This window comes from Anguilla rostrata, chromosome 1 (assembly GCF_018555375.3).
Source record: "Anguilla rostrata isolate EN2019 chromosome 1, ASM1855537v3, whole genome shotgun sequence".
Lineage (NCBI taxonomy): Eukaryota > Metazoa > Chordata > Actinopteri > Anguilliformes > Anguillidae > Anguilla > Anguilla rostrata.
The window spans coordinates 59,955,952-59,974,424 of NC_057933.1; the positions used below are offsets into that span (position 1 = coordinate 59,955,952).

The following is an 18,473-nucleotide window of genomic DNA, read 5'->3' on the forward strand; positions in this document are numbered from 1 at the left end:
AAATTTGGAATCTTTGGAATATGAATTGTTCCTTGTCCTCTCTTCCACACTGCTGCAGTAACGTGTCAGTTCAGTGTAATCAAAAAGTAATCCAATAATGCCATTAGTTTCCCATCTATAATTTACAACTTAATATATTGTAATTGGGGGGCCAGGGTGAGCCACTGAAACCCAGAAAGACTATGATATTGATTAGTCAATCAGCCTCTCACATTTTACTTCATTACCTCATCAGACCCAAGGAAGACATTCACAAGTCATTAAAAACTAATGCTATTGTTTGAATTCACATGTGACATAACCAGTAAATTCTGGAATCTTTAATTATCCACTGACATGAAATCTTGCACAGTTATCCATTCTTCCATTAGAGACCATGAAACCACCACACACGTTAGCTTCATGAATCTGTTTGGTGCTTATTTTACAGACACATTCAGCTCTGTCTTACACTCGGTGCAATGGGGCAGTAACCCAAATGCAATAGTCTTAAGACTGACACAGTGGTCATTTTCTCATCCCACCCATTTCATTATTTATTGAATTCCTTATTTCATTAATTATAATTTTTTTCTTGAGTATTTATTTCATTTTCAATCTATTTAATTTTTGTCACATTTGATCATTGATAATTGACATGACTACACGGACAAGACAAGTGTATTTAAAACGTGACAATTAAAATGAAAAGATTGTTCAAGTTGTATTTATTGTCCTTTTTCTCATTACAGACGAGTGTAAGAAAATGAACAAAATACAGTATCCCAGACACCACAATGCAGTATAAGAACAGATAAGTGGCAGCAGTGTAGTATAATGGGTAAGGGGGTGGTTGTGTAACCTAAAGGTCACAGGTTTGATTCCATAGTAGGACACCACTGTTGCACCCTTGAGCAAGATACTTTGATAAGCTGCATTGCTTCAGTATACTGTATCCTGCTGTATAATTGGATACTGTATAATTGGATAAATGGTATGGAAAGAAAATGATAAGTAAAAAGTTGTGTAAATCGCTCTGGGTAAGAGCATCTGCTAAATACCTGTAATGTAATGCAATAATGGCCATAAATAATTAAAAATAGAAATAAATACAGGAATATTTTTTTTAAGACAATGAACAATAAATGCAAAGTATGCATTCTTCCTGGTTCTGGGATTTATATCAAAGTCAAATTGGACAGCATATAATCCACAAAAGCCATTGAGTGGCTTTTGAATAGGCTGTGATCATGTATGCATTGCATGGAAAGTCCTTGAAATTAGTAACCCACTCAACACTGGGCTGTGGTTCATGCTATAAACCTGGTCTGAGCAGGTGGGTGAGGGTGCAAATTTCACACTACACGGACTGGAAAATTGCAATGAGCTGCATCAAAATTGCTGTCCACTTCTCAGTCTTGACTGACACTCTCCCAGCAGCAAATCTCCTCACACTTCAGTGCACGACAAGTCAGGTAATTACCAGACAGCTTAGGTGCATCAAAATACATGACAAAAATATGATTTTGCATGTTAATAAAAACTGTAACTATCATTTCCATGATGAACCATCAGAAACAGAATTAGCATCGTCATTATTTGGTTTCAGACAGGCCCTGCCTTACTAAACACCCTTCCGGAAGGGACAGCCGTGTCCATGCATCTGTGGTGGCTGCTGCAGAACCACATTCTGTCAGAAAGCGTTTGGATAAGTGACTGGCATGCAGAGCGTTTCCCCTCCAGTCATACTGGATTTAGAATGAGCGACGTGATCCCATCTGAACTGAGATGGCCTTTCACTCAGTACAGACCAGTGCCATCTGTGGAGGACTGTTGTCCTGTTGCTCCCTAAAAAAACCTGCCCTACAAAGCGTGAGAATAAGCCCGACTGGAAGGCTATTCAAATACACAGAGCTGGATGGAGAGAGAGAGCAAACATGATCTCTTTTTAAAGAACGTTAAGAGCCTTTTTCGGAGTTCAGTAGTTTTCTCCAAAGTGCTTGGCCCTTCATTCTTAATGTATCCCAGGTGTGATCTCATTATACTCCCATGAACTGCATCAACAGCACGTCCTTCTGCCAATAAAAATAGTTATTGACAGTTGTCTGACAGTCATCTTTTTTCCATTTTAGGCACGGGACTTTATCCCATGGCATTTCATTTAGGGCTTTTACCACATACTCATTGACATACACCATAGCTGCCAATGCGCTCCTGTGACAAATCTGTTGCTCTTATTTTTTACAGGATCGTCTTACTCTAGTTGAAACTGGTTGGTTTCAGATATATACTGAGTCTTGGTTACAAGATTTGGAGCATTATGCAAAGGTTTGAACTCATTGTCTCACATCAGAACACCATGTACAAAAACAGAACTCTCAATTACAGAGGGAAATTTTAATGTTTATTTTAGCCCTTCTTATCCAATGTCCACTACTAATGTATTCAGCTGATTCTCTTGGTATTATTGCTGTGTTCTTTTATCCAATTCACATACTCACATGTGGTACTTGAGAACTGTGCAAACACAAGTGCATGAAATGATAGAAACCTAATGTGGAACATTCTAGTTCTTTATATGGAAAGGAATTTGAAATACCGGTCTCAAGGTAATGATGTTCAAATGGTGGCTGATGTTTATTCGATCGGGTTATTGTATTGCTGGTGTCAGTTGGGAATTTGTGTAGAAGTATGGTGTTGACTGACCTCCAGTCAGCATTAGGGCACATTTGCAAATGCAGTTGTCATTGTCCATGTCCCTGGTGCTGAAGTCCACCCCCTGGGTGACTAAGCTGCTCTGTCTGCCCGCGGTTCCACTGTGGCTCCACAGGAACAGTCTGAGACAAGCAAGACGAAGAGACAGACAAAGACAGTCCAGCAATAAGCAGCGCCCCAAATACATGTGATCATGCGTACAGGATTACAGCTGTATCACAAAACACAAGCCCTTTCAAATCAGCCGGACACTAAACTGGGCAAGCAGGACTGGAAATCCAAGACCAAAATAGGAACTATATGCTTGATTGAACAGTGTGTTAGTTGTCACCAACTACGCCAAGATTTACTTTTAAGACAGACGACTAGGAATGGGGATTGTCTGGGAGTGGTGGCATTTTTGCAGAATGACACAGATCTAGATAATGACATGGCTAAGAAAATGTTCAGAACCTGCTTTACATGTAGCATGTAATACATAGACATTCAAATGCTACAGTGCCATTAGCAAAGGTGCCAAAAATTAATATGTACATCTGGAAGAGGAAAATGAACCACAGCCAAACAGTGGTAACATATGCATATTCACACACACACACACACACACATACATGCATATATAAAAATACACACATACTGAGCCCTCCATAATGTTTGGGGCAAAGGCTTTTTTTTTCTTGATTCGGCTCTGTATTCCACAGTTTCGCATTTAAAGCCAAACAATTCACATATGGTCTAAGTGCAGATTCTCTGCATTTAGTAAAGGGTAGTTTTATACATTTTTGTTTCACCACGTAGAAAGTAGCTACAGAACTTTCTATACATTGCTCCCCATATCAGAGCACCATAATATTCGGGACATATTAATGTTACGTAAATGAAAGTAGTCATGTTCAGTACTTTGTCACATATCCTTTGCTTGCAGTGACTGCTTTAAATCTGTGACCCATAGACATCGCCAGGTGCTGATTATCTTCCCTGGTGATGCACTGCTGTAAACCTTTTTGTCCTCTCTGTTGTTGATCTTATTATTAAAATCATAGCTGTAGTACCTACAGAGTATATTAAAACACACACCATGTTAAAGCTTAAAAATGCAAAATATAAAATATATTATGGTCTGAAACATATTAAAATAACGCAGAAACAGCACATTGAAACCCCACTGCACACTAAAGTATTCCGCCCACTCAAACACAGTGCATTAAAGCTCTCCACACATTAATGTCCAGTAAATAATTAGCCAGACAGCACACAGCCCCCACAGGCAAGATGCCTGAACCACGAAACGGAGCTAGGAAATAGCTGCAAACTCATCAAGTTTTTAAAAAAATGGCAGGTTCTAGAGAACCCTTTTGGCAATATTCAGAGGAACAGTGCATTTGCAGTGCAACTTTGCTCCAGAAACTGGACTTCAGATATTGCTCTTTCATACCATGCAACATACACAGGTATATTTTTACATGAGTAAAATTGCTTCCTTATTCCCTTCTTTGATGCTAACAATCATACAAATACAGCCTCTAAAAAGCCATAAACTCCTTAGGGCTTGAGTCTTTGGACAGAGAGTAGAAGCAGACATTTTAAGGCTAAGCTCAAGGCTGTTCTCCATCAGGCACTCACATACTGACAGGGGTCTCAGTGGGTGTAAATTGCTCAGCAGAAATCACGAGTCATCACCTTGTTGAACAAATATTCCAGAGCACTTACTGACATTAATGATTTAACTTACTGTACTGTATTTAGTATGTAGCGTGCATTAAAAATTATAAAGTTTTTTGGCAGCTGTGGCCTGCAACTTGGTTTGACAGATATGATAGATTCATTGTAACATGCTCAGAAATAACATCACCACCCTTGCCCTTTTGTAATATGCAATCCAAAAAGCAAAACTGCAAAGCAATACCCAAGATTAACTTATGAACTTCATTTTGCTGTGGGACAGTTGTCTGAACTGTCTAAACATACTAAATTAATTTAAATTAAAAAAATTACAAATAAATGACAGAACTAAGAGAAATAAATGAATTAAAAATAAATGTATGTAATAACTAGTGTACTAGTGTTCCCTTAAATCATAAGCATCTGTATCCTAGAGGGCCACACCCTTGCGTAGACATACTGGCCAACGGTTATTGAAAAGGTTTGCTACAGCCAAACAAACAGCCTTCCCTGAGTTTTATCACCTCACAGAGGTACCTTCTGTGCCTATTAAGTGGGGTGAACAATCTTTTCATCATGGTCTGAGAGGCTATAATGTGGAGAAAATATCATTAGCCCCTTTGTTTGGTGTGAAAGAAGAAAAGAGTCAAATAGAAGGTAACATAATCTTTATACTACTCTAGATTTCAACAAGAATAGATATAATCTGTTTCAGTGGAAGCAACAGTCCTTCAAAAGCTCTAAAAATAAAGAGCATTGTATGAATAACCGTTCTTCACAATCTCAATTGAGTGTCAGACTGAATTTAACACAGAAACAGAGAGACCATTAACTCTCACCTGCCCTTACACGAGGACACGTCTAAACCCAGAAAACTGGTGCAGTTATTTTTTGAGACATCTGGAACCTTTCCATAGTGGCTCATTTGGCAACAGTCTCATGTTAAAAAAAAACATGCTACAATACTGAGGCATCAATCATGTTATGCTGATCTTTCTCTGCAATGTTGCATGAAGCCTATGCATGAGTTACTGCTACAGCTACATCATTATTCTCCATGAATTGCGTATAATTTACAGTGGTTTAAGATAAGAGTTCATAAGTTTCATGGGATTCAATATAAAATTTACGTAGGCTCAAACAGTTTGGAATAATAATGCTTCAGAATGGACAAACATTTTCCAAACCAAAAACATCCAGCTGCACTGTACTTCCATTATACTTTCGGTTGGTCGACACTCTTATCCAAGGCAGTAACTGCAGATTATATTGTTATGTTTCATAAACATACACAGCTGGATATAATTATTTACTATGCTGTAGCAAAGTATCGTGCTTTGCACAGACATGTGACCCAATATGGAGCCGAACCTCTCCAGTATAGGGCATATGCAGCTCCTCGAGCAGTCTGAAACTTTGCTGCCTCAGCACACGCCCTGCCGGAATCACTTTGCTGTTGCGGGTCAGTTATTTATATTGCTGCAATGGCCACATTGCTGAAGAGAACACAAGGTTTTGATTCCTGTGAACATGTTCCACATACATGGATTTAACAGGCCTGCAATCGCAAGTTTAAAATAGCAACGAGACATCTGAGAACCCTGGAAATCCTTAAAGTGACAAAGTCATTGCATTAGTGTCTACCACCATGAGTTTAATTTGATATCATACAATAAAAAAAGTGTTCTCTGTTGAATGACATTGCGTTCATGTAAAATTGTTCTGACTACTGATACATAATGACACACTGTATGAAATTCAAAGTATAATTCTTCTTCAGAGTAGTTGTGCTTGTACATCCTATAATTAAGATGGCTACTTTTTGTTTGATTTTTTATTTTGTGTGTGTGGGTGGGGGGGGGGGGCATATGCATTAATATTATCTTATTATATATCCTGTCAAATCAAATATAGAATCAAAGATCATTTAAAGTATGGGTTTTGAAACATATGGCCTCACAGAGCAAATTGATTATTGTGGAATCAGTCTAGATTCTAGAATATGGGACAGGTGTCCGGCTCCTCACATTACTGAATCAAATTCATTAACATTAAAGGGGAGTAATGGACAGCAGTCAAGGCGCCTAACCCACACAGCACATGGAAACCACCCCTGCACAGTAAAATCTTTGTGTGTTTGAAACAGTACAATCTCCACACTAACAGTGCTGTTGTGCATTTAGGATCATTACAAACTTTATAAAGGTACATCGCACACAGGTCCAAATTCAGTCATAACAGCTAGATAAGATAAGATATACCCCGTTGGGTAATTTGTCCTCTGCATTTTGACCCATCCTAGTTACTTAGGAGCAGTGGGCAGCCACAGTGCAGCACCCAGGGACCAACTCCAGTTCTGAGGCCAGTGACTTGGTTTAAGGGCAACTGCAGGAGTGCACCTAACATGCATGTCTTTGAGTGTGGGAGGAAACCGGAGTATCCGGAGTAAACGCACGCGAACACGGGGAGAACATGCAAACTCCACACAGAAAGGCCCCAAGCCGAGATTCGAACCCAAAACCTTCTTGCTGTGAGGCGACAGTGCTATATCAAACATCAAACTGTGGGTAATGTGTGACCATCAACAAAAAAGCAACAGAGCACATCTTCAAATGAGTTCAAAGTTAAGGACACATAATGGGGTCAAAATGGCTAGGTTGTATATGGACCAGAGACGTAAATTAGAGGTGAGACAAGATCCTGGCACAAGCAAATGCCTCTCTAGATCTGTCAAGCGATGCAACGTGGGGAGCGAGCTGTGACCAAAAATAATAATAATAATCAAAGGGCAAAACACCACAGCCGGGAGACAGAGCAGTGCTGGAACGCTTTGCTGTGTGTGACCTGCGAACACGCTCCCAGCTACAGGTCTGCTAAAGAAAGACCTCTGTCACCAACCACCAACCAGCACATTACATCACGCTCACTGACAAATGATGAAAAACTCAGCCATGTACACAGCTTCATCTGCTTCGCTGGTCTAGTGTGTGTTCTTTTAAACTTTGCCCCCTCATCTTTTGTGAACAGATTATAAGTCCTTTGTCCAAAACCAAGCTTTCAAATGATCCACTGATTATTTACAGAGTGGTGCTTCAAATGGATACCCAGAGTCACAACTAAAATGCAGCAAGGTAATAGACTGTAAGTGGTTTGAGTGGCCTTTGTTGACCTTTGTGTCTCATCCTGTTAAAAAAACCGTTCTACTGTGTGGCAGCATTCACTGTGGCTGGCAGGACAGTGAATAATTGGCTGTGACACATTTCCCAGCAAGTTTTAATAAATACAAATAAATAACCTTTGGGAGATACTGTACTTGCAGACAACCCTTTTTAGATTGTGCAGTAAAATCTTCCTACTGGACTCATATGTACTCTGTTAGAGTTGAATTAAACATGTTACCGTGTTTGTCATTAGATATGTGTGCTAATAAAAATATAAAAGTGAATTATTTTCTTCAACTTATTTATTTTTGGAAATATCTGCTTCAAATGTTTGTCATAGCTATATGAATTAAATTTGTTTTTATATATTTGTTCTTGCACATTTTAGGTCACACAATCATTTATTGGAAAGCTACACTGTAAAATGTCCAGTGTTAATTCAACTCTTACAGAAACAGATAACATTTGGTCTCACTCTGGAAAGTGAGACCAAATGTTATCTGTTAAGAGACGAAGCAACACTGTTAGAGTAAAAGTAACACTGGACATTTTAATAAATTATGTTTCTACTACTAAAATCAGCTTCAAATTCATAACTGTCAAAAGATCATGTCATATCAGAGTTGAACTGATGGCCAAACATTTTGTCCTGAGCGGAACAATAATGAAATCCAGTACACCAGTGGGTCCCCAGGAACAGGGTAAGGAACTACTTCCAAACAAAAAAAAAGAAAAAGAAATGCTGTTTCTGTGGAAACAGATGGTAATATATATGATGGCCCAGGATAGGCCTTCAAGCTAGGCCAGGCTCACCAAGGATTTGAGAGTGCTACAATCAGTGAGAGGTTGCAATCCCAAAACAGAAAAAATAGGCCAAATAAGCATGTGTCCAATTACAAAGATATCAACACAGCTCCCTGCTCCACACCCAAGTTAACAATCTTTTCCTGAAGTATTCTTTGCATTCTGCGTCCCATTTTGGGGAAGTTTTGTATTGTTTATTCCCTACTCATTTGTCATAAGGCAACCCTTGTCTTCATTCTGTGGTGTTAAAGTTTGTATTAAAGGGTGATTTGAGTTTTTCATCACGACACAGAGATAAGGACATGAGGTCAACTGTTTCAACCTCCAGCATTTGCAAAAATATGTTTTTGGCAAGCCTTCAATGGGATCTATGCCCATAAAGCATATCTGAAGAGATAGTCAGCTTCCAGAAAGAATCTTTCCATTACTGTGTGTCTCATTGCCAACCAAGCTATTTTGTCACCATATAAATTTTGTCACATATTTATCATTTATGCACTATAAATAGATGCTCGTAAACTGTGTACATTATATGCATGTTTATTTGGAACAAGCAAATCATAAGAACACTTTTGCTCCTAATTTGCATTATATTAACATGCAAATCCAAAGTCAATTCTCCTCTAGATCAGGGGGGATGACCATGATTAGTTAGTATAATTTAGCTCAATCAGGTGTCTTAGTGCTGTGCAGAAAGAAAAACCTGAGCCCACATCAGCCTTTCTGAGAAGACTGGACACCCCTGCTCTAGATAAACCCAAGCACTACCAACAACAGTTTTTAAAAGTAAACTTCTAAGGAGTTTGCGGTGAGAAATAGAGTGGCATGCTTAGTACAACACAAAGGAGTCCATTTTAAATATATGATACATTTCAACGTCAACCCTGATTAAAAAATATATTTACATCGCAGTTATCGACATTATCACCAATTTGCATTCACACGTAGCTTCTCTGAGTTAATACCAGCATGCGCAAGCTTGAGATACTTGGCAATGAAATACACGACCAGATAACCAATGACACCACCCAGGCATGCTGCTGCCCGAGCATTTCTCAGCTGACTGGAATGGGGATATGGGTCATCGTGTCCTTATTCACTCTACTCTGACCTCTACCTGATGAAACCTCGTATGATTTCCACAGTGACAGAGGCTCATTCATTCTGACTGGGAAAATGTAGTTCACCTCCATTACACTAATATGTGACCTTTTCTCATATTTATGCAACCCGAGCTTAGCACACAGTGATTCTCAATATCTGGCATGTATAATGTGTGAAAATAAATGTTTTGGCTGACAGCACGTTTGAAAATACAATACAAATGATCTGAGAATATGATCATAGATAAAAGAACAGATTAAATAGCATTTTTCTCATGTTTTCTAAAACTTGTAAAATTAGTTTAGTAAAAGTAAGATTACATATCTGGCTGTATGTCTGACGTAATGTTGTTCATCATAAGACTCTCTCATCCAAGACAACATCACTATACGCCAAACAAAGAAAAGATATATTGCCATTCTGATAAAGTAACTTTAATTTAAACCCAGATAAATAAAACTGATTGCGATCTTTTTGGCAAATACTGATGTCAGAAACTTTTATTGCGTGTAAACAGATGCTTCACTCAGAATCTCTGCAATGTAATTTAAATTTCTATGCCCTATTTATTTTGGGGAATAAAGCATAGTTATGAGCACTGTAATTCACAATTAGTTTCACAATTTCAATATAAGTCATTTGAGTCATAGCTGAGTTTTTTACTCTCTCTGTCAGTTTTCCTTGAATTCTTACAGTAGCATGCAGAGAGGAGTGACTGCCAGCACAGTAATACAAGAAAAAGATTCGGCTTTATACACCACATCCTCTTAAATGTTTGCAAGATTTATTTTATGAAAACTAAATTTTCCAAACGTGTATTTCAGAGGGGGAAACATTTTAAATTATGCCATTATTTAGGAAAGATCATTGTATTTTCAGAGCATTCAAATGATTTAGTCCTACCATAGAAATGCTCAGCCTTATTTTTAGTTGTGGTGCATTATTATGTTATCAATGTGCATGTTCCATTGTTGTAGTTCACATGCTAGTGCTTCATGATATGCTTGAGACAGGAATAATGAATGTTAGTTGAAAACATTTTCCCTCAATTTTTCATATCAATAACTATATGTCCAAAAGGGCAACGGAAAAGCATCTTATGGATTTGTTATTTTTTACTCCCTCTGTTCAATCAATTTTATTTTATTTTTTCTTTTTTTGGGAGGGGGGGGGGATGGGGGATACAAATGTACTTATATCCTTACAATACAAACCCTTTAATAGGATACCACCATTATTCAAAAAATCTCAGATGAACAGGTGATTCTTGATTTTAAAAAATGTTTAACTTGTTCAAAATGCTTCAGTTATTTTCTGTGACAACACATATAGAAATTGGGTTGTAAAGATTTTGACTAAAGCCTAAACAAGTTTTAAACATATTTATCAATGTCAAAACAAGACATTCATTCAAAATAACAAATCTTAAAACATGAGAAGCATGTCATCAAATAACTAATTATTTCAAATTTGTATTGTTCACAGTTCTCTTTGATTCACAGCTACATTAAAAATGTGAGACTGTAAAACTATAAAATATAACTCCTATGACACCTCTGATTTTTGTTTAAACTCATTTTCAGATCTTGTACCCATATCAAGCTGTACGTCTGCATGTGAATTATGTATACAATTTAGTAGGTTGGTGGATATTTCTTTATACTAACTCAACTGACAAAAACAATAACCTCAAATCAAACTAAACAGGTCAAGCACAATAAACAATTATAACCATATGCATGCAGATCATGAAATGATCCTGTTCTTTCCATGAAGTAATTCAGTTTTGTACCTGTAATTATTCTTCTCACTGCCAATGTGGAACCTGTCATAGTGGGAGAAAGCAAGGTGACCGTCCCAGTCAATAAGCTCAATCCGCAGAGCATAGTGCCTCCTGCTGGTGAGGAGGAACACCAGCTCGTTCCCCAGCCAATGCTCTCCAGACAGACTCCCAAAACCCTGTAACATAACAGAACCATGAGATCTCTACTGGTATTTGGATTATTTTATGTGACATTTTATTTTACGTATTTTTATGACTGAGAAGGAGGAAAGGCCAATATGACACCCAATACTGAAGCATTATATGAAGCACCTGTTATTTTTCTCATAAATTGTATGACTCTTTATCTTTCTTTCATCAAAGACTGCTACCAAAAGTGAGTGGTCCTAGCCTGATATTATGACCTTAAGTATCACACTGGACAACAGTCTGCCAAATCATTAACTTAAATGTCATTAATAACAAAGTCCATTCATTATGGGTTGTGGTGTGTCAAAATGCAGTTTCCATAGTTGAAAAAGCCTGGGTATGATGGATGTTCTTCTGGCTCACCATTTTGTACTCCTTCCAGGTCCTGTGGAAGTCCACACTGCCATCCTGCCTCCGCTGAATCACTGTCCACCCCCCTCCTGCCACCTCCATGTTACAGTACACCTGCAGAGAAAGACAGCTAGGCTAAAGCCAAACTTTAACACCAAGGGGCATGTTAGCTTCCTCTGAGCATAAAAAAAACTGCTCTGGAGAGTTGGACTTGTTTCTATAGGCTATTGTTATTGCACTACAATTCCTTGTCAAAACTAGCTACTTAGCAAATAGTAACTATTTTTGAGGAAAAAATATAGACAAAAGAAACAACTCTGAGGATTCATAGTTAATACTGTATCAGGGAGAAATAATTATTTTTGACTTTAATTATTTTCTGGAGTTGGAGGGTGTGGTGACACTTCAGTGCCAGGGGGTGTCTGGGGGCATGCCCCTCAGGTCCTCCCATCCAGAATGAACATTTTTGTAAAAACAGCTTCTTTTGCATATTTCGTTAATAGAGGAGCAGGAGATGACTAAGTGAGAGGGCTGTATCCGCACCCACTCATAACTATGCTGTCCATGCAGAGAGAGCTGGATCAGCCACTCTGACTGTGACCGCACAGGCAGAAGTAGCAGCGCAACATAAAGAACAGCACGGTTCACAGATTTACTCTTGCTACAGGCCAAATTAAAAGCTTCACTATGTGCCTCCAAAGGAGTTTATTATTTTATTGCCATTTTTCTTATTATGACCATAATACTATTTGTGACCCCCAAAGCTTAATTCTTCCGTTCCTATAGGAAATCCCTTGGTCATAATGGGGAGCCCAATCCGTTGAGCAACACCTCACCCAACATGTGACCCTTGACCTCAGGCATGACCAGGTGATTCCCTTCACATATTACCCAAAGATCTGCGGGTCTTTCTGAACACGCTCCTTCTGGTTCCTATTACACTTTAATAGATCTTGCCACTCCACTTACTTGAGCTAATTTGTTCCTCCTTCAATTCCCTCAGGAAATTAGGTCAGTGAGATGCGGTTAAGAAATGACCGTGTTCAACAAGAATCCGCAGTTCACAAAAGCTGGTGGCCTTCACTTAAAGCAGTTCAATGAATGAGTAAAGCTCCTGTCACCTCTGTACAAGCTCGTTCTCAACTGCCAACCAGGTGAGCCCATGCAGCAGATCTGGCAGGAGGGTTCTACTGACAGCCCAGCACAGCTGAGAATGCTACAGGGGAGCTGGGTGTGATTAGGGAGGCCTCATGGCTAGGATCAGGCTCGGGGTCACTGCCAAAGTCTCTGCGGCCTGGCAGCAACTGCAGTGCTAAACATCTGCTGTTTTCACGGGCCTTCCAAACACATTTGCAGCCCTGTAATGAGCAAACCCATACCTGCTGGATTGTACCTTTTTCCCGAGACACTGTGACTATGCCCTTGAGCGATGGGGGTTTCTGTACTTTACACCAGTTGTTCGAGAAAGAAATTGTGAGAATGGAACTATGAAAATATGAGCAATGGAGAAGCTTTCAGAACAGTAGACTTAGAGTAATTACAAAGTGAATGATAAATTACTTGAAATTAGAATTTTTCATCATTTCCAATGATGAAAAAAAAAGTATTTGATAGCCATGTAAAAAACATATGCACCTTTTTGCTCTCCTGTGTACCAATATGAATGGTGTACACTCCGCTTTTATTGTACCCAGCTTGGAAAAGATCAGCACAATCTCGAAACTTCCTTTCCTCCTCTGCCCGCTTCGAGATGTTCGGAGCAACTGTTCAAAAACATAAGACCACATGTGTGTCAGTAATGAGAAAGAGGCTTTTTGAACCCTAAAATGAGTGGGCTACCAGTAACAAGATAGCTCCAACCATGACAGGATTCATGAATCTTTGGTGCTAGTTATAAATTGTTCAGTAATGGGCACAACTGTAGGACTCACAACAGGAGCAGCAGTATATATTATTGGGATGGGAAAACCCAAAGGGTCATACTGAAATCTTCAGGCCTGTGATATATCTTCAAATATATGGTGGTAACATCTGGGAAAGGAACATTTAGCTAACTAAATTCTTTCAGTCCAGATCACCAGTACCTTGTGCATAAATATATTAACATTGTACATTATTCGCAAGAAAAAAATTGCATTGTCGGACATTCAACTGTTTAGGCTAAATTGTTGCTCTGTTGTAAATCCTCATGTCAGCAGTGATTATTTGGTTTTTAAGCAAACTGGTTTATTTGCAAGATGGACACCTGCTGTAAACGTCTGCAGTATCAGTGCACAGTACTTAGTTTTCAGTCCAAAATGAATATACATGTAGAGTTAGCAACACCTGCAATAACATGCTAGTAAAACCATTTACTTAACACAATACAATATTTATACTGCAGTTATTCATGCATCTCAGCAACCTATTGCACTGTGATCTATTTCAGACATTTATTTTTTTTAAATAGGGTATCATGGGATGTCACAGCACAAAGAGGTGCCAAACATTTTGATACTTTACATGTAAGCAACGAAAAAAAGTGTGGTTTTGTCAATCAGCTGAAATATTTCTCCTCATAAATGAAGGAAACTATCTTTGACAGGTATTTCAAAGAGTCAGCTGGAAGTCTGTTTCTATCTATGGATGATTAAGGATAAGATATTTTCAAACCAAGCACTGGGCTGAAGACTAAACACTACAAGCTAAACGTTTCAAGTTTCTGCAATAACAAGTGAACAAGTGGCTAACATTCAACCCGAAAATGGCAATTACGTGGATGGAAATAGCTTCAGATGGTTTCAACAACATTCGGTCTCAGCTTTCACAGCATTGTTTTTGCTGCCTGGAGATGGATCTGAACAGCGAAAGGTGTCCCTATCGTTTAAAGGACAGCTGTGATTCCCTGTGATGATCAAAAGAGAGCTTTTGAAGAATGAACGTTTTGTCAGACACATAATTTCTCCCGTTTTAGCAGGGTATTGAGTGTCAGTGACAGACCTCTCCCACTGTGACAGGCTGGTGGACTGTGACCTTGCACTGCAGACACTGAACAGACTGCAGAGACAGTTTCCACACCAACATGTCATTTGTTAAGTCAGATTTTTTTAAAGTAATGAATTCTAGCATTTCATTATAATCAATGGTGTTTTCCATATCACCCAACATTTTTTCCACAACTTTCTTTCTGGTCAGAATGTTTTACTTTCTGTGAAGTTATATTGCCCACATTGCTCAATAATTTCTGCCATACTAGAATCAGTGCTAGCAGTAATCATTAGTCAGACCACATACCCACCCCTGTCACTTGTATTACAAAAATTTCATTATGGATGCAACATGAAATCACTGTACTGCTGATGTTGCTGGCAAACTAGCATGTATGCCCCATTAAAGTATATTAAATCTGAGAAACCCCTGGGCTGTTTTAAAAGGCAGGGAACAATAAGTCAAACAAACAGTGTGTGCTATGGTTCAGTCTGATTACCTAATATATTTTATAACCTTTCTTAGCGCTGTTAAGCTAGATTTATGGTCACATAAGAAACTGATGTACTGTAAGGGTTAGATTACATTTTCAAGGTTTTGAATTTACCTTTGAGACTATTATTGATGCACCAGTCTTTGTTCAGGGGGACGTGTATTCTGGTCGGCTGGGACTTGTCTGCAGTGTGAGGTTCATGTTAAAAGGACAGTGGACACAAAAGCTCCTGTATAAATCAATATAAATTCCCCTGGCTGCTTGATTCCGTGTGGCTGCTGCTACGTGAGGCTATAAAGTTCACTGTACTGAGGGGACTGATCATGCAGTACATGAAATCGCTCTCTCTGTAGCAGAATGGCAAAGAGAACAGGCCAGTAGTAAGCAGTGGAATACAGTTTAAAGGTAGTGGGCAAAACAGATGTTGTGTTATTGTAGTAAGGTCATGCTCAGTTAAATCAGTGTATTGTGTGTAACTTTTAAACCAAAATAACAGTACTATTTGATATGAATTAATGACCTACAGATGACCACTGCCATTGGAAGGTTTCGGAGACATTCCTAAGAACACTTCTCTGTGAACATATCACAAATCTACAAATCAAGTTAACAAATCCATATCAAAAATGATTGAAGCATTTAATCATGAATTTGAAATGAATTAAATGAATTATAAATGTTAGAAATGATCATATTTATCAGCCAGTCATATATACTTGGCCATATCATGTTGTCAATCACTGACTTGTAGGATCCAACCTGGCTTCAGGTTCAGGCTCTGGTCATCTCCTGCCATGACTGCTGCAACTATCTCCCAAATCACTCCCAATCCACACTTCACCTCACAGCCTTCCACTGTCTACCAATAACCACTGGTATAACATTTAATAAAGGCCTGGTGTTATCCTACTGGGTTGCTAAGTTCACTGCTCCTTCATACATTCAAAAGATCATCAGATGATGCACACCAGCCAGACTCCCTCAATTCCACATTCTCAGCTAAATGGAAACAGTGTGATGTAACCGAAGTGCAAGGTGTTGTTCTCAAAAGTCAATGCTATGATCGGTTGATATCAGGAGTCATGGACAGCATGTGACAATGCCAACATTTCAGGGTGAATTAAACCAGTGGCTCGCATCACTAGAGGATGGACCCATATAGGTATGTAGGGGGGTGTTCTGTACCTCCTTCTCGAGAGCAGAGACTGAGGATGCTGCTGACCGTGTCCACCAGCGCTTGCTGCTGCCTCTGGAGGGCGCTGTTGTTTCCAGTGGCTTGGCCAAGCTGGGCCTCCAGCTCTCGGATCACTCCACTCTGCTGTCTCACCAGATCCTGCAGGCTTCCTTTCTCCTCCCACAGGGACTGCAGCTCCTTTTGGTGCCGCGATTCCATCTCCTGCATCTTCCGCTCCAGAAACCTGGTCATAGATTATGTAGCGGTCAGTAAGCAACACACCCTTCACATTGAAATGGGCATGATGTGCCAACTTCTTCCAACAATGAGTGGAAAATGGACATAGTGAATTAACCTGGTTCCAGCTGTACAGTGTAAAAGGCATTTACAAATTCAGCCTTTTTCCAGTTCTCCTGTGGAAGATACCCCCTAGATACATGGTTCTTCATAATTTAGGCATGATAAAATTGTTTTATCAGTGTATTTATCAATTCAATTAAAAAGTTGTACTTCATTTGATGCTGTGAACTTGTTTCACATTCATGTCCATGACTCTTCATTAACTGAGACACTGTACTTTTTGTCCCGATTACTTGCTGTTAAAAATAGCTTTCAGGCATTTCTTTATCTTGGTGGCCTCTGTACAATGGGCCATATTTGGGTAAGAATCGGACCGTACAAGTTCAAATGCTTCTGAGAAAGCGCAGGAGAGCCTGACATTGCAATACTCTTTATGCTGGATGCTGGCCCCTTACCCCCAGTGAAGGGAGGGCTGTGCAGTCAGTGTGACCATAAAGGTTTTACCCATTCTTGTCGTGGAGCTTGCTGATTTCATTTGTCTGTTGGAGCAGCTGTCTTTCCAGCTTGTTGGTCGAGAGGGAGTTCTCCAGAAGCTGGATTTCCAGTCTTGATGTCTGATTTAAAACCTGCCCAAAAATAAAGAGCATCACTACATTTCCAGTTTACTCCAGAAATCAGACGAGGATCTGATACAAACCTGACAAACTGAAATAATTTTCTTCCAGGCTGAGGTATGCAATGTACTTTGAGAATCCAAGTTTATGGCTGACTTAAAATACTTGGCATGTCCAACTGAAGCAGTACCTGCGTCTCCACGTCTGTCAGTTTTCTTGTCTGTTCAGCTGTCTGGGACAGTAAACTGGTTCCCATCTCCAACATGGCAGCTGTCTGATTGTGCACTGCAGTCTGCTGCAGCTGAGCCAGTTCTGTTCGCATGCTCTCCCTGATGGAGCTCTCAATCTAGAAAACACAAGAACATAACATGCACAGAAAATATTACCAAAAAAGAATTGTGATTGGAAAAAAGGGCCATGTTCTCCACTGAATATCCATCAATCCGTTAACTATACCTGCTTATTCTTGGTCAAGGCCGCGGGGGATGTTGTAGCCTATCCCAGCGTGCATTGTATGAGAGGCAGGAATATACGTGCAAAGGAAAGGTCGCCAATCTATCGCAGGGCTCACACACCATTCATGCACACACTCACCCCGATGGGCAATTTAGAATCTCCAATTAGCCTACCTGCATGTCTTTAGACAGTGAGAGGAAACCGGAGTACCCAGAGGAAACCCACGTGGACACCAGGAGAACATACAAACTCCACCGAAAGGCCCCAAACAATAACTTTTTTTTGCAATGATGCGCCAGTGCTAGCCACCGCACCACCATGCCACTCCTCCACCAAACAGACAACAAAAAAAATATCTTTAGTCCCAGGAACTACTTTTCAAGGAAATAAAAGGTTCCTTCAGCCCATTGTTGTCTGCGTTTCCACCGCAGTCTAAAGTCCCGTGAAGATTAGGCGAATTAGCCCACTGACGTATGAAAAAGTGACGTTGTCGTCGGTCCATCTGTCCTATGATTTCTTCTATAACCCCATACTACCACCGAAGTAGCCTACATTATTTTCTAATAGCTGGGACAGCCCGGAGGGGTTTATTCCACTTATATACAACGGGTTACCAACAATGACTATATATGGTTACTTTTGTATTTATTGATTTTTATCGATTTAATCACCTGGAATTGAAATATTCTTCTGCAGCCATTTGGGCATATTTTACCGTTGT

At 39.5% G+C, this 18,473-nt stretch overlaps 1 protein-coding gene across 2 annotated transcripts in view; it reads right to left on the reverse strand.

The window, feature by feature from the left end:
- Positions 1-18,473, reverse strand: part of LOC135260491 (angiopoietin-1-like) — a 35,841-nt gene that overhangs the window by 1,126 nt on the left and 16,242 nt on the right. The window contains exons 2-9 of one of the 2 annotated variants that reach the window (XM_064345747.1): positions 17,487-17,642; positions 17,187-17,308; positions 16,394-16,626; positions 15,323-15,391; positions 13,384-13,511; positions 11,761-11,862; positions 11,218-11,384; positions 2,686-2,816 (exon numbers count right to left, since the gene is read on the reverse strand). In XM_064345747.1, the coding sequence (XP_064201817.1) occupies positions 2,686-2,816; positions 11,218-11,384; positions 11,761-11,862; positions 13,384-13,511; positions 15,323-15,391; positions 16,394-16,626; positions 17,187-17,308; positions 17,487-17,642 (1,108 nt within the window). The remainder of the gene's footprint in view (positions 1-2,685; positions 2,817-11,217; positions 11,385-11,760; positions 11,863-13,383; positions 13,512-15,322; positions 15,392-16,393; positions 16,627-17,186; positions 17,309-17,486; positions 17,643-18,473) is intronic. The other variant, XM_064345755.1, reaches the window with a different exon arrangement.